At 42.8% G+C, this 16,263-nt stretch overlaps 1 protein-coding gene across 2 annotated transcripts in view; it reads right to left on the bottom strand.

The window, feature by feature from the left end:
• Window positions 1-16,263, bottom strand: part of kcnh5b (potassium voltage-gated channel, subfamily H (eag-related), member 5b) — a 668,271-nt gene that overhangs the window by 611,185 nt on the left and 40,823 nt on the right. For both annotated transcript variants that reach the window (XM_073039513.1, XM_073039515.1), the window contains exon 2: window positions 11,058-11,181. In XM_073039513.1, the coding sequence (XP_072895614.1) occupies window positions 11,058-11,181 (124 nt within the window). The remainder of the gene's footprint in view (window positions 1-11,057; window positions 11,182-16,263) is intronic.

Below are 16,263 nucleotides of genomic sequence, written 5' to 3'. Positions count from 1 at the left end.
TTAAATCAACACTATATGCCATTTATAAACATTAATCCTCACTTCATCTCACTGTCGTATAAAAATAATGGCCAATGATGTAATATATGCAATAAATCAGAATTTTGTTCAAATTATTTCTATATGACTCTGAAAATAATTTTAATCTTCTAAGTGTATTTTTCGGTTCGAAGGACAAACATATCTCTATGAGCCAGTAAGTTCACATGAAACATTGCTTTCACAAAATAACAACAGTGAAAGTAAAGATTGTGTTATGTCAGGCAATGCAATGATATATATTTCTCACATTTTTAGCAATCAAAGGAAACTAACTTCTGGGAACATCATTTAACGGCCCTTGGAGTGACATTGCCATTACTGCGAAATTTAGTTTTCAGTAGCTCAAAGGCAAACAGATGAAGTGCAGTACAAGGAAGCTTCAAATTTTATTTGCCCTATATGGGATGAAAATTGTGCCCGTACTTAAAGTTTAGGTGATCTATCCTGCCAGTCTTCTGCCCATGCTTTGAAAAAGAAAATTACTCCTGCTAGTAATGGAATAATAAATTCTCTGGGTCACATTGACATGGGAAACTTTGGCAACAGATGCAGTATGCTGAGACAGCACCGGAGTTAGGTGATATTAGAAGGGTGAGGCTAATCTGTTTTAGTGTTCATAAGATATAGGAGCAGAACTAGGCTGTTCAGGCCATCGAGTCTCTTCCACAGCTGATTTATTTTCCCTATTAACACCATTCTCCTGCCTTCTTCCCACAATGTTTGATGTTCTTTCTTATCAAGAACCTATCAATCTCTGCTTTAATTATACCCAATGACTTGGCCTCCACAGCCATCTGTGGCAATGAATTCATCACCCTCTGACTAAGACATACTTCCTCATCTCTGTTCTAAAGGGACATCCACCTACTCTGAGGCTGTCCCCTGTCGTTTACACCAGATGGGAGAATCTGAAACTAGAGTGCATAGATTTACTATAGAGTGCCAAAGGGCAGAAAATTAAAGGAGGCCTGAAGGCCAGTGGGTCATGGGTAAATAGAATGAGTTGCCAGAGTAGGCAACAGAGGTGGGTTCAATTTCAATGGACAGGTACATGGATAGGAAAAATTTAGAGGGATATGTGCCATACACCAGGAAAAGGAATGAGCTTGGTAGACAACTTGCTCAGAATGGACATGTTGGGCTTAAAGGCATCTTTCCATTCTCTATAACACTATGTCTCTATGACTATAACCATAGCTCAGAGATATCTGCTTTCTAATTCCTAGAAAGATATTTCCATATTCATTTGTGACCGAAGTGACTTCTTGAATTGAAGCAATCTTCATAACGCTGACACAATGAACCTTATTTAGTTCCATCTGCCAAATGCTATTACCCTTGATTTTAACTGTACTCTATCAAGATTAATAGTTTGCTTTGGGATATCCTCAGAATTAGGACGGCAGCAGCTACAGTATATTCTGAATGTGAAACTGTTCTGCCTCACAATTGGTCTTCTTATCCACTCTAGGACTCACAATGTTCACTTTACTTACTGATTGAAATGATTTCCCAAAACAAAGTCCATGCACTTTCTTCCAGGACGTTTCTTTTCAACCTCCTTTGTTGCCATCAACAGTGTTTGATAAGTACCTTCTTTGTTCTACCATTTCTCATGTACTTCACCACACAAACTTCCTGTTGTTGGTTGCTAAAGCATAAAAGCTAATTAAAAGGAAAACAAGGGAGCCACGAGATAACTTGTGTATGTTCATTTTTACTTTAAGTGAGATGCTTACATATCATGTGGTAGCATTGTGACATATGTAATTCACATATTTTTACATATAACATGTAATGAATTATTTAAACAACTAAGGAATGCTTAGTCAAACAATATATTTACAATATTTCTCAAATATTATGGGAAATATTAAATACACAACGCTCCTCCCTACTTAGCTATAAACTCCAACTCAATATAGAATGCATCTCAACTATATACACAGTATACTATATAGTACAACTACTATATAGTCATCTAAAAACATCATAAAGTTAAAATTGTCCCATTCAGGCCTAAAGATTTAATTGCTGCGAAAGCTTTCTTACTTTTGTGGCATAACAGATTTTCTGGTAAATGTGGTCACTCTGTTTGGCAGGTGAGACTTGTGGCATGAAACAATCTCATATTCTGGGGCCTCCTCCATGGGTGGTTGTAGGAGTTAGATAGATAGATAGATACTTTATTCATCCCCATGGGGAAATTCAACTTTTTTCCAATGTCCCATACACTTGTTGTAGCAAAACTAATTACATACAATACTTAACTCAGTAAAAAATATGATATGCATCTAAATCACTATCTCAAAAAGCATTAATAATAGCTTTTAAAAAGTTCTTAAGTCCTGGCGGTAGAATTGTAAAGCCTAATGGCATTGGGGAGTATTGACCTCTTCATCCTGTCTGAGGAGCATTGCATCGATAGTAACCTGTCGCTGAAACTGCTTCTCTGTCTCTGGATGGTGCTATGTAGAGGATGTTCAGAGTTATCCATAATTGACCGTAGCCTACTCAGCGCCCTTCGCTCAGCTACAGATGTTAAACTCTCCAGTACTTTGCCCACGACAGAGCCCGCCTTCCTTACCAGCTTATTAAGACGTGAGGCGTCCCTCTTCTTAATGCTTCCTCCCCAACACGCCACCACAAAGAAGAGGGCACTCTCCACAACTGACCTATAGAACATCTTCAGCATCTCACTACAGACATTGAATGACGCCAACCTTCTTAGGAAGTACAGTCGACTCTGTGCCTTCCTGCACAAGGCATCTGTGTTGGCAGTCCAGTCTAGCTTCTCGTCTAACTGTACTCCCAGAAACTTGTAGGTCTTAACCTGCTCCACACATTCTCCATTAATGATCACTGGCTCCATATGAGGCCTAGATCTCCTAAAGTCCACCACCATCTCCTTGGTCTTGGTGATATTGAGACGCAGGTAGTTTGAGTTGAACCATATCACAAAGTCCTGTATCAGTTTCCTATACTCCTCCTCCTGTCCATTCCTGACACACCCCACTATGGCCGTGTCATCAGCGAACTTCTGCACATGGCAGGACTCCGAGTTATATTGGAAGTCTGATGTGTACAGGGTGAACAGGACCGGAGAGAGTATGGTTCCCTGCGGCGCCCCTGTGCTGCTGACCACCGTGTCAGACCTACAGTCTCCCAACCGCACATACTGAGGTCTATCTGTCAAGTAGTCCACTATCCAATCCACCATGTGAGAGTCTACTCCCATCTCCGTTAGTTTGTGCCTTAAGATCTTGGGCTGGATGGTGTTAAAGGCACTAGAGAAGTCAAGGAATGTAATCCTCACAGCACAACTGACCCCCTCTAGGTGAGAGAGTGATTTGTGCAGCAAATACGTGATAGCATCCTCCACTCCCACCTTCTCCTTATACGCAAACTGAAGAGGATCCTGGGCGTGCTTGGTTTGTGGCCTCAGATTCTGTATTATCAGCCGCTCCATGGTCTTCATAACGTGCGACGTCAAGGCAACAGGTCTGAAGTCATTCAACTCCTTTGGTTGTGGTTTCTTCGGTACCGGGACAATACAGGATGTTTTCCACTGTCTGGGTACCCTTCTCTGCTCCAGGCTCATGTTGAAGATGCGCTGTAGTGGTTCTCCCAGCTCAGTCGCACAGGCCCTCAGTAATCGTGGGGAAACTCCATCCGGTCCAGCCGCCTTGCTGGTACAGATCTTCCTCAGTTGACCTTCCACCTGTGCAGCCGTAATCCTGGGCGTGGGCAAGGTCTCCTGTGAGTGGCTATTTTCCTGTGAGGGAAGTAAGCCTGGTGTGGATTTCTGCGGTGAGGATGAGATTGAGCTGTCGAACCTGTTGAAGAAGTTGTTCAGCTGGTTCGCTTTCTCCACATCTCCACTTATGTTCGCCCCCCGCTTTGCACCGCATCCGGTGATGATCTTCATCCCATCCCACACCTCCTTCATGCTTTTTTTCTGCAGCTTTTGTTCTAGCTTCCTCCTATACTGCTCCTTTGCCCCCTTTATCTGTACTCTGAGTTCCTTCTGAACTCTTTTAAGCTCCAACCGATCACCATCTTTAAAGGCCCTCTTCTTCTGGTTTAGGAGGCCTTTGATGTGACTAGTGATCCAGGGCTTATTATTGGGATAGCAGCGAACAGTTCTAACAGGGACAACTGCATCCACACAAAAGTTAATATAGTCCGTTGTGCATTCAGTGATCTCCTCAACGCCCCCACAGAGCCCCCCTTGCAGTACATCCCAGTTAGTAGTACCGAAGCAGTCTCTCAGGGCCTGTTCAGCTTCAGGAGTCCACTTCCTAAAAGAGCGTGTGGTAGTGGGATGCCTCATCACAATTGATTTATATCTGGGCTGTAACAAAACCAGGTTGTGATCAGCTTTCCCCAATGAAGGCAGTGGGGATGCACTATATGCCTCCTCTACGTTTGCATACAGTAGGTCAATAGTCCTATTACCCCTGGGTTGACTCTGGGTCTGCCGGAAGTGGTTCTGACAGCTCTGGACACCTTTCCTCTGGATGTGCTGCCATCCCAAACAGCCTCACTGGATGATGTGGCTAACTGGATCAGCAAATTTGCGGATGACACCAAGATTGAGGGTATAGTTGGGGTGTAGCCTTTGACAAAGTTCCACATGGAAGGTTAGTTAAGAAGGTTCAGTCGTTAGGTATTAATGCTGGAGTAATAAAATGGATTCAACAGTGGCTAGATGGGAGATGCCAGAGAGTAGTGGTGGATAATTGTTTATCGGGATGGAGGCCGGTGACTAGCAGGGTGCCTCAGGGATCTGTTTTGGGCCCAATGTTGTTTGTAATATACATAAATGATCTGGATGATGGGGTGGTAAATTGGATTAGTAAGTATGCTGATGATACTAAGGTAGGAGGTGTTGTGGATAATGAGGTGGGTTTTCAAAGCTTGCAGGGAGATTTATGCCGGTTAGAAGAATGGGCTGAACGTTGGCAGATGGAGTTTAATGCTGAGAAGTGTGAGGTTCTACATTTTGGCAGGAATAATCCAAATAGAACATACAGGGTAAATGGTAGGGCATTGAGGAATGCAGTGGAACAGAGAGATCTAGGAATAACAGTGCATAGTTCCCTGAAGGTGGAGTCTCATGTAGATAGGGTGGTGAAGAAGGCTTTTGGAACGCTGGCCTTTATAAATCAGAGCATTGAGTACAGATGTTGGGATGTAATGTTAAAATTGTACAAGGCATTGGTAAGGCCAAATTTGGAATATTGTGTACAGTTCTGGTCACCGAATTATAGGAAAGATATCAATAAATTAGAGAGTGCAGAGACGATTTACTAGGATGTTACCTGGGTTTCAGCACTTAAGTTACAGAGAAAGGTTGAACAAGTTAGGTCTCTATTCATTGGAGCGTAGAAGGTTGAGGGGGGATTTGATCGAGGTATTTAAAATGTTGAGAGGGTTAGATAGAGTTGACGTGAATAGGCTGTTTCCATTGAGAGTAGGGGAGATTCAAACGAGAGGACATGATTTGAGAGTTAGGGGGCAAAAGTTTAAGGGAAGCACGAGGGGGTATTTCTTTACTCAGAGAGTGATAGCTGTGTGGAATGAGCTTCCTGTAGAAGTAGTAGAGGCCAGTTCAGTTGTGTCATTTAAGGTAAAATTGGATAGGTATATGGACAGGAAAGGAGTGGAGGGTTATGGGCTGAGTGCGGGTAGGTGGGACTAGGTGAGATTAAGAGTTCGGCACGGACTAGGAGGGCCGGAATGGCCTGTTTCCGTGCTGTGATTGTTATATGGTTATATGGTTATATGGTAGCGAGGAAGGGTATCATGGCCCGCAGTGGGATTTGGACCAGCTGGAAAAATGGGTTGAAAAATGGCAGACGGGATTCAATGCAAACAAGTGCGAGGTTTTGCACTTCAGTAGAACCAACCAGGGTAAGTCTTACACAGCGAGCAGTAGGGCACTGAGGAATGCGGTAGTACAAAGGGATCTAGGAATACTGGTCTATAATTCATTGAAAGTGATGTTACAGGTAGATAGGATCACAAAGAAAGCTTTTGGTACATTGGCCTTCATAAATTAAAGTACTGAGTACAAGAGATGGGATGTTATGCTCAAGTTGTATAAGACATTGGTGAGGCTTAATTTGGAATATTGTGTGTAGCTTTGGTCACCTACCTACAGGAAAAATGTAAGCAAGGTTGAAAGAATACAGAGAAAACTTACAAGGATCTTGCCCAGCCTGGAAGACCTGAGTTATGTGGAAAGATTGAATAGGTTAGGACTTTATATGGAGCATAGAAGAATGAGAGATTTGATAGAGGTGTACAAAACTATGAGGGTTATAGGTCAGGTAAATGCAAGCAGGCTTTTTCCACTGAGGTTGGATGGAACTACAACTAGAGGTCATGGGTTAAGGGTGAAAGGTGAAAGTTTAAGGGGAACATGACAGGAAGCTTCTTCACTCAGACAGTGGTGAGAGTGTGGAACGAGCTACCAGAGCCGGTGATGCATGCAAACTTAATTTCAACATTTAAGGGAAGTTTGAATAGGAGCATGGGTTGTAGGGATATGCAGGGCTATAGTCCCGGTGCAGGTCAATGAAAGTAGACAGTTTAATTAGTTTGGCACGGATTAGATGAGCTGAAGGGTCTGCTTCTGTGCTGTACTTTTCTATGACTCTCTGACTCTATATGGATCATAATGTGTGTTTGAATCACCATTTCTCTTACCTTTCTGAAGTCTCCGCACTATGCTTTGTCCATTGCCATTTCTTCCCAATCTGTAGTAATGGGTTCAAAGGGTGGAGCACAGTAGCTAGTGGCAGGAACCTGTCATAGTAATTAACAAATCCTAAAAAGGACCACAAGTGTGACATGTACTTTGGCCGTGGAACGTTCACCACTGCTTGAATTTTCTCAGCACACTTGTGTAATTCTTGTGCTCGGTTTAAAGAATTTGTCTTGTTACATCATTGTGCTCTAATCTTTTTAACACTGCCTTGAGACTTTGAAGATGTTCCTTGTCAACCTTACCAATCATAATGATGTCACCGGGGTAACAGGGAGTGCCTGGGCAGGCTTGCGGCACCTGCTTATAGCTTCTGCCAGAGTGCAGGTGCAGGTGCAACTTCAAAAATAAGCCTATTAAAGCAGTAAAGCCCTTTGTGAGTGTTTATGGTGAGAAACACTTTGGGCTCTTCTTGTGTCTCCATCTGTAGATGAGCCTCAGCTAAGTCCACTTTGCTGAAGTGTTTTCTGCCGGAGAGGCTTGCAAAGATATCCCCTGTCCGGGGCAGAGGGCACCGATCCACCTTTAGTACTGGGTTGATGGTGACCTTAAAATCTCCACAGATCCTGGCAGACCCATTCTTCTTGTCTTCTGGGACTACCAGCATTTCCAATAGGCTCCACTCAACCTTGGAGAGAAATTCTTTCAGCTTCCATGCAATCTAGCTCACTGGCTGCTTTATCACGGATGGTATACGGAACCAGATGGGCTTTGCAAAACTTGGGAGTGGCATTTTCATTTAAGGCTATTTTACCCTTGATATGTTTGAGTTTGCCAGTGCCATCTTTGAACACTGAAGTGGCATCATCCGCTACCTTTCTTAACTCATTTGTAGTTGATTCAATTGCGGGGGATGTGGCATGCAAATGGTGGATGGATCTCCAATCTTTTCTCCAGTATAAATTCTTAGTTGGATATCTGCAGACTTTAGTTCAGTTACTGTGAAATGCAACTCAAACTCATTGAGTGGAATGAGTGAAACAGCCAATCCAGCGTCCAATTCCATTTTAATTAATTTGCTATTCGCTTCTGATGTAAGCCTTACTCTTAGTTTTCACACTGTAAATCGTAAGGCTACGCAGTCCTGTGTCACACTCATCATTATCAGATTTTTCATCAACGGCATGCAGATCAGTGCTCCTTCTGAGATGGCAACTTTTTATCTCTATGTTTTCCTTGTTCAGTCCATTGATTTCTGTCTGGCCAACAAGCTTTTTGTATGTGTCCTACTTTGTTGCATTTTTTTCAAGTTTCACCCTTAAATCTGCATTGGTCTGGTGTTTGTGAGCCCCTGCCATAACAGTAACACGGTTTGTTCTGCTATGCCAGTTTCTGTTTAGATGTTGAAAATTTGTTGCAACGTCCATTGCTGACTGCAACTCAACTGCGTCACTGACTGTTGTTTCCATTGATACAGCTATTTCAACTGCTCTTTTAAAAGTAAGTTGTGCTTCAGTTAGGGGCTGTTTTGAATGTTTTCTTGTAAGATTCCAGAAACCAAGTGATCTCTCAGTGCATCGTTATGCCCATTACCCAACTGACAATGCTCAGACAAACTCTTCAATTCAGCCACATGTGGTGAAATGGACTCCCCTGCCTTTTGATTCCACTTATGAAACCCAAGCATTTTGCAATCAATTATGATTTCAGCTCTAAATTTTATTCCATTACTTTCATAATACAGCAAAGCTCATTTTGGCTGGTTTGGTTGGAGCAGTTAAACTTCGAAGCAAACAGTATGCTTTTAAATGCAATGCACTTAGCAAAATTGCTACACATCTCTCATTGGCTATTTCATTTGCTTCAAAATACTGCTCAATTTGCTCGGTATGCAAAATCCAGTTACCTGTTGTGGAATCAAGCACGTCAATCTTTCCCATGTAGTCAGCCATTGCAGCTCTTTTTTTAATGATTATTATACTCACTGTTTATGAACCTGTGAATTCTTCCATTTCTTGCCTTTTTTTGACTTGATCATTTTTCCTTTCATGAAGAAAACATGCTGCTCCGAAGAAAACAATGTGCTGCTCTGCTTTTTTTACACTTGACCGTTGCTCTGCGCATCTTTTTCATCTCGAACCTCTTGCTGCACTTCAACGGGTGAGTAGTCATCTCCGATTCATTTTAGAAATACCTCATCACCACTGTTATGTTTTGTATTTTCCGAACCATAAAAACTAATTGAAAGGAAAACAAGGGAGCTGGGAGATAACTCGTGTGCATTGTATTTTTATTTTAAGCGAGGTGTGCGCACATATTATATGGCGGTGTCATGAAGTATGCAATTGACATACTTTTACAGAAGACCATAAGATATAGGAGCAGAATTAGGCCATTTGGCCCACTAAATCTGCTCCACCATTTCATCATGGCTGATCCATTTTTCCTCTCAGCTCCAATCTCCTGCCTCCTCCCCCACCTCCCCACCATATCCCTTCATGTCCTGACCACTCAATAATCTATCAACTTCTGCCTTAAATCTGCATAAAGGCTTGGCTTCACAAATAACCCATAATGAATTATTTAAACAAATAAAGAATGCTTAATCCACAACACTTTTATAATACCACTCAAATATTACTGAAATATTAAATATACAACAGCTATCTAACATTTCTGACTTGGCTCAGTTCTGGATAGCTCTGAAAATTTGCATGTCTCTAATTCACTTTTATAGTTATCTCTATAAGACTAATTATCTGGCACCTTCAGGATTTTGGCAGTGCTGGGGTGGTAGATTTTCTGATTTGTTAGTACTCCAACAAATATTTAGTGTGTGTGCGTGTGTTTTTTTTTAAGAATGCTCCGTGGTAGTGTAATTAATTTTCTATAGTGTATAGGGTGGATTTAAAGATAGGTGGGAAACAGCACCCATTAAAGAAAGCCTAGGAAAATGGGCTGAGAGAGTTTAAAAGGCGCACAGTATGAAGGAAAATGTCTTACAAGGTTAGTGGAGTACAGGATAAAAACACCTCTGGGTTAGAGTCTGGGAAATTGGGCACCAGTGTGCTTAAAGGAGTCTGCGAACTGAGACCTCAGTGAATTTAAAGAGAATACCTGGTGAACAAGATACTGAACCATCAGGATTTCCAAACAATGGGATAACAGATTTTCAGAGCTTGACTGGAATATCCATTACCTTATTCAATTCCTTAAATAAACAATTTCTCATGATTGAGTGTTTCAAATTTGCAGAATTTCAGTTATCTGCTAACAGTACAAGATGGACTTTTGAGCTCACAGTCCACCTTGAATGTGATCTGTCTACCTACATTACACTGTCTCGGTAACTGCAACATTTCTTTCCCCACACTGGTACTGTTTTCCCCTGTACTACCTCATTACCCAGCTGTAATGAAATCTGTACGGATAGCATGCAAAACAAGTTTTTCACTGTACCTCAGTAAATATGACAATAATAAACCAACTTACAATTTATTATCTCGACTCCATGAAAAATGTATCAAAGGATTCTCTCTGCTCTTATTTGCTCATAAACAACTGTAATGGTCTGTTGTTTCATTTTCAGGTGGTTGCAATGAAATTATAATGTGTCATACGTACAGTTCAATGTATCATCTGAGGCCTTTAAGGTATGTGACAATTTTCACACCAGATCACCAATATCTTTACTCAACCATGATATCAGGGAGGAGGTACCGGAGCCTGAAGGCCCAAACTCAGTGATTCAGATTCCTCCCCCTGCCATCAGCTTTTTAAATAGTCCATGAATCCTTGAACACCACCTTGTTACTCCTTTTGTTTTCTACTACCGGTATTTATTTATTCTATGGTTTATAAATTTTTTTATCTCTTTGCACTGTACTGTTGCTGCAAAACAGCAAATTTCACATCATGTGTCAGTAATAATAATTCTGAATCTGTTTCTACATTCTTTTCTGCCCTGGCTTATTTGGCATAGCCAAATCACTATACAGTGATGGGGAGTGAAGAAGGATGAGGAAGGGGAGGGAAGAGGGATGAGGAAGGGGAGTGAAGAGGGATGAGGAAGGGGAGGGAAGAGGGATGAGGAAGGGGCTGAAAGCAGCAGAAGGGCCATTAAACAGTTCCTTCATGGCACAAGATGAGCGGACTCAGATCCATTTTGGGCCACTCTGATCTATTCTTTAGCCAGCTGTTCTCTTTCATTAAATGCAATGTGAGTCATGTGACACTAAGCATCATACTCGCTACTGAGTGTCTGTGCAGTCACACCACAATAAGAATGAAACCTTTAGTTTACCTGCAAGTGCTGCTTTTCTGCATTACTTCAGCCCGATGGTATCCCGACAACTTGCAAAATCCATCATTACTGTAGACTACTGGCCAGTCTACAATCTGAGCATTTCCAAGTAAAAAACTTGTTTCTATAAATGTAAGAAAAGAGTTACAAGTCAGAACAGAGTGATACTTTGTGCCATTCTTCAATGCTTTGATTAGCTAAATTTAAGATAATCACCTATTAGTAATATTTATTTAAGTATTCTCTGCAGCATACTTGCATTAACATAATTATTAAGAGCTTCAAGTGCCTAGGTTTGAACATCACTTTGGAGCCACAACTAAGAAGGCTCCCAATTACTACTTCAGAAGGCTAAAAGAAATTTGAAATTTGAAATTACACTTTGAAACTCACCATTTTTTATCAAAGCACCGTAGAAAGCTTCCTATCAGAATGCATCGTCTCAAACCCTCTGCCCATGACCACAAGAAACTACAAAGAGTTGTGGACACAGCTCGGCACATCGCAGAAACCTGCCTTTCCTCCATGGACTGCCTACACGTCTCACTGCTTTAATAAAGCAGCCAGCATTATCAGAGACCCCACCCACCACAGACACTCTCTCTTCTCCTCCCTCCCACCACCCAACAGGCGAATGGTGCAAAAATCCGAGCACACGTCCCACCAGGCTCAGGGACAGCGTCTAGTTCACTTTCCTAAGCATTAAACAATTCCCTGGTAAGATAAATCGGACACTTGACCTCACCATCCATCTCTTCGTGGCCTGCACCTTAAGATCGAGCTGCACTGCACTTTCACTGTGATTGTTACACGTTATTCTGCATTCTGTTATTGATTTACTTTATGCTACCTCAGTGCACTGCTGTAATGAATTCATCTGTAATGAGAGTATGCGACACTGTATCTCAGTACATATGACAATAAGAAACCAATTAAACAATCTGAACAAGGGTTTCCAACATATTATTGATTTATACTCTACCAGGTTAAATTAGTAACATCCAAAATATTTTATGGCATGCAATCTGGAGCCATTTGAGCGAATAAAACTTTTCCTGAACGACTTGTGGTAAACCAGGCGAACATATCTTAACCTCCCCCATTTCCTGCAGGGATCGCTCCCTCCGCGATTCCCTTGTCTATTCATCCCTCTCCAATAATCTCCTTCCTGGCATTCATCCCTGCAAGCAGCCTATGTGCTACACCTGCCCATACACCTTCCTTACCACCATTCAGGGCCCCAAACAGTCCTCCCTGGTGAGGCAACGCTTCACCTGCGAATCTGCTAGGGTTGACTATAGTGTTCAGAGCTCCCAGTGCAGCTTCCTCTACATTGACCATAAGACAAAGGAGCAGAAGTCAGCCATTCGGCCCATCGAGTCTGCTCCGCCATTTCATCATGAGCTGATCCAATCTCCCCTTTTGTCCCATTCCCCCGCCTTCTCACCATAACCTTTGATGCCCTGACTACTCAGATACCTATCAATCTCTGCCTTAAATACACCCAATGACTTAGCTTCCACTGCCAGCCGTGGCAACAAATTCCATAGATTCATCACCCTCTGGCTAAAACAATTTTTTCGCATCTCTGTTCTGAATGGGCGTCCTGCAATCCTCAAGTCATGTCCTCTTGTACTAGACTCCCCCACCATGAGAAACAACTTTGCCACATCCACTCTGCCCATGCCTTTCAACATTCAAAATGTTTCTATGAGGTCCCCCCTCATTCTTCTAGACTCCAAGGAGTACAGTCCAAGTGCAGTCAAACGTTCCTCATGTGTTAACCTTCTCATTCCCAGAATCATTCTAGTGAATCTTCTCTGAACCCTCTCCAATGTCAGCACATCCTTTCTTAAATTGGTGAGACTCCTGTCATAAATGGGGAGACTGCTCTGTTGAGCACCTCTGCTTCATCTGCCAAAAGTGGAACTTCCAAGTGACCAAACATTTTAATTAACTCCCATTCTGACATGTCAGTCCAGAGCCTCCACTTCTGCCACCCTCAGGATAGTGAAGCAACACCTTATATTCCATCTTGGTAGCCTCCAATGTGATTGCATGATTATCAATTTCTCCTTCCAATTTAAAAAATGTTTCCCTCCCCCTTCCATCTTCTCCTATTCTCCACTCTGGCTTTTTTACCTCTCCTCACCTGTCTGCCACTTCCCACTGCATCCCCTCCTCCTTCCCTTTCTCCTACAGTCCACTCTCCTCTCCTATCAGATACCTTCTTCTCCAGCCCTTTACCTTTCCCAACCACCTGGCTTCACCTATCACCTTCCAGCAAGCCTCCTTCCACTCTCCCCACATTTTATTCTGACATCTTCCCCCTTCCTTTTCAGTCCTGAAGAAGGGTCATGGCCCAAAACGTCGACTGTTTATTCATGTCCACAGATGAATGCCTGACCTGCTGAGTTCCTCCAGCATTTTGTGTGTGTTGCTCTGGATTTTCAGCATTGGCAGACACTCTCCTGTTAACAGTTCTTCATGAGTTACTTTCCCTTTATTAATGATCAACCAACAACAGAATGCATTTGCTTACTGTAACAGTTTACTGTAGCATCATCACAATAGGAACTCTTTGCCAGTGAATAAAATATAGCCTACAACCCCAGATCCAATCTAAACAAGCCGCATGTGGGCTAGTACTGCTCAGGAAAAGCTCATGAGCTACTGTCGATTTGTAACAATCTCTAATTATAACTTTCCCTAATTGCCAAGTAATTTGGTAATAACTTTGTACAAGATTGATCCAAAAAAATCAAACCTTTTAGAATCCTTCTTGCTCTGTGGGCTCTCGTTCCCCAGTTTGTAGATGTACTGACAGTGGTTCGTCTTTGCACTGAGGTAGTAATGAGTGCATTTAACAATATTACCATTTCCCAAAGTGCTTAATAGCTAATTAAACTGTTTTTTCAAAATGGTGCAAACGTCCCCCCAACTGCTGCCTGAAGTTCTTCAGAGATGGCGGGGTCTTTCAGTTTCTCAAGGTCTCAGCCGGCTGTTTTTTGGCTTGTTGATTCTCCTCAAGTGCACTCTGATGTTCATCATGACAAGGTCATGGTCACTGCCCACGTCTGCTCCTGGGAATGTTCTGGTCTTCGGTCTGTTCACACCAGATTTGTGCCATCTTTGCACCAGGATGTAGTCAATCTGGTGACGTTGACCATTGGGGGCATGCTAGGTCCGTCTTCGGGATGCTTTGTGCTCTCCACGTGTGTTCGATAGCACCATGTTGTTATAACTGGCAAATTCCAGCAGGCGTAGTCCCCTCTCATTGGAGGTGTCATTGCATGAGGGGCCAATGTTTTATCAAAATGGTCCAAACTTCCCCTCAATCATCTTGTGCGTCTCTGCCCAGCTTGGCATTCCAGTCACTCTGAATGATTGAAATATCTTTTTTGTCCACCTTGTCAATGACATCTTGTAGTTTCTTACAAAATTCTTCAATGTGTTCATCGTCGTAGTCTGTTGTTGGGGCGTAGACTTGTGCCATTGTAATGCTGAATGGCACCAATATTCCTCCTTGATGGAAACCTGGAGACCACCACACATAACTTTAACACAGTGATGACGGAAACAACAAGCAAGATTCTGGGGAAAAGCCGCCACAAGTCTAAACCATGGGTCACTAACAAGATACTGGATATATGTGACACAAGAAGGAAATTAAAGAAAGATAAAAACACAGCAGAGGGAAGAACAAAATACAGGAAAATCAACAAGGAAATCAGGAGGGAAATGAAGGAAGCAAAGCAAAGATGGATAGCTGAACAATGTGCGGACATTGAAGACAGCCTCTCCAACAAAAACACAAAGAAGGCATTCCAACTGGTGAAAGATCTTACCAAAGAAAAACAAGCCAAAGTGAACACTATCCAAGACAAAAATGTCTCACAGAAGAAAAGGAAATAACGGAAAGATGGACAGAGTACTGTTCAGAACTGGACAACTACCAGAGCAAAGGGGATCCAAGCATGCTGAATGTACAGGAATCGTCCAATGAGGATGACTATCCAATCATGCGTGAAGAAGCTGAAGCTGCAATACGATCACTGACGTGCGGGAAGTCAGCAGAAATTGGCAACATCCCTGCTGAACTGCTGAAGCATGGAGGAGAGGCCACGATAGAGATGCTTACCACCATCTGCAATAAGATCTGGCAGACAGGTGAATGGCTGACACCTTGGACTGATCATTGTGCTTCCCAAGAAGGGCCATCTCCAACTTTGCCAGAATTACTGTACCATCAGTTTGATCGGCCATGTGAGCAAGGTAATGCTCAGAATCATCTTGAACAGACTGAGACCTCAGACAGAAGACATCATTGCCGAGGAACAAGCAGGCGTCCGTAAGGCCAGAAGCACCACTGAGCAGATTTTCAACCTCCGCACCCTCTGTGAGAAACACCTTCAGCACCAGAGAGAGTTCTACCATGTCTTCATAGACTCCAAGAAGGCGTTTGACAGAGTCTGACATTATGCCTTATGGGCCACCATGAAGAAATTTAACATGGGCAGAAGCTGATTCATACAATCCATCAGCTTTTACGCCAAGGCAACCAGTGCTGTATTCACTCAAGGGGAGTGGTTCCATACCTCTGTAGGAGTCCATCAGTGCTGCCTCCTCTCCCCCACTCTCTTCAAAGTCTTCCTGGAACGGATCATGAGTGTAGCCCTTGAAGCTCACGTGGGCAAGGTCAGCATCGGAAGGAGGAGCATCACAAACTAAGATTTGCTGACAACATTGATGGACTTGCAGGAAAAGAGGATGAACTGGCCAGCCTGGTCAGCCATCTTGACAGAGCCTCCACACAGATTGGAATGGAAGTAAGTGCCGAGAAAACCAAGCTCATGGCAAATGCCAATGGTTCCATCACAACAGACATCTCAATCCATGGTCAGAAACTTGAGACAGTGCAGCAGTGCAGATACCTGGGGGTAATCATCAATGATGAAGGATCAAGACCAGAAGTCCTGGCAAGAACCGCACAGACAATGACTGCACTATCCAAACTCAAGGCAATATGGAGGGACAGCAACATCACCATGAAGTACAAGATCAGATTCCTGCGTGCATTGGTATTCTCCATCTTCCTGTACGCATGAGAGACATGGACACTCACAGCAGAGCTACAGAGGAAGATACAGGCATTGGAAGTGAGATGCTATCGCAACATCTTGGGCATCTCAAACTTGGACCACAT

The sequence above is a fragment of the Hemitrygon akajei genome, chromosome 3 (genome assembly GCF_048418815.1).
Source record: "Hemitrygon akajei chromosome 3, sHemAka1.3, whole genome shotgun sequence".
NCBI classification, from domain to species: Eukaryota; Metazoa; Chordata; class Chondrichthyes; order Myliobatiformes; family Dasyatidae; genus Hemitrygon; species Hemitrygon akajei.
Note: the sequence above shows the minus strand (reverse complement) of the source record. Positions and strands in the feature narration are given on the sequence as shown.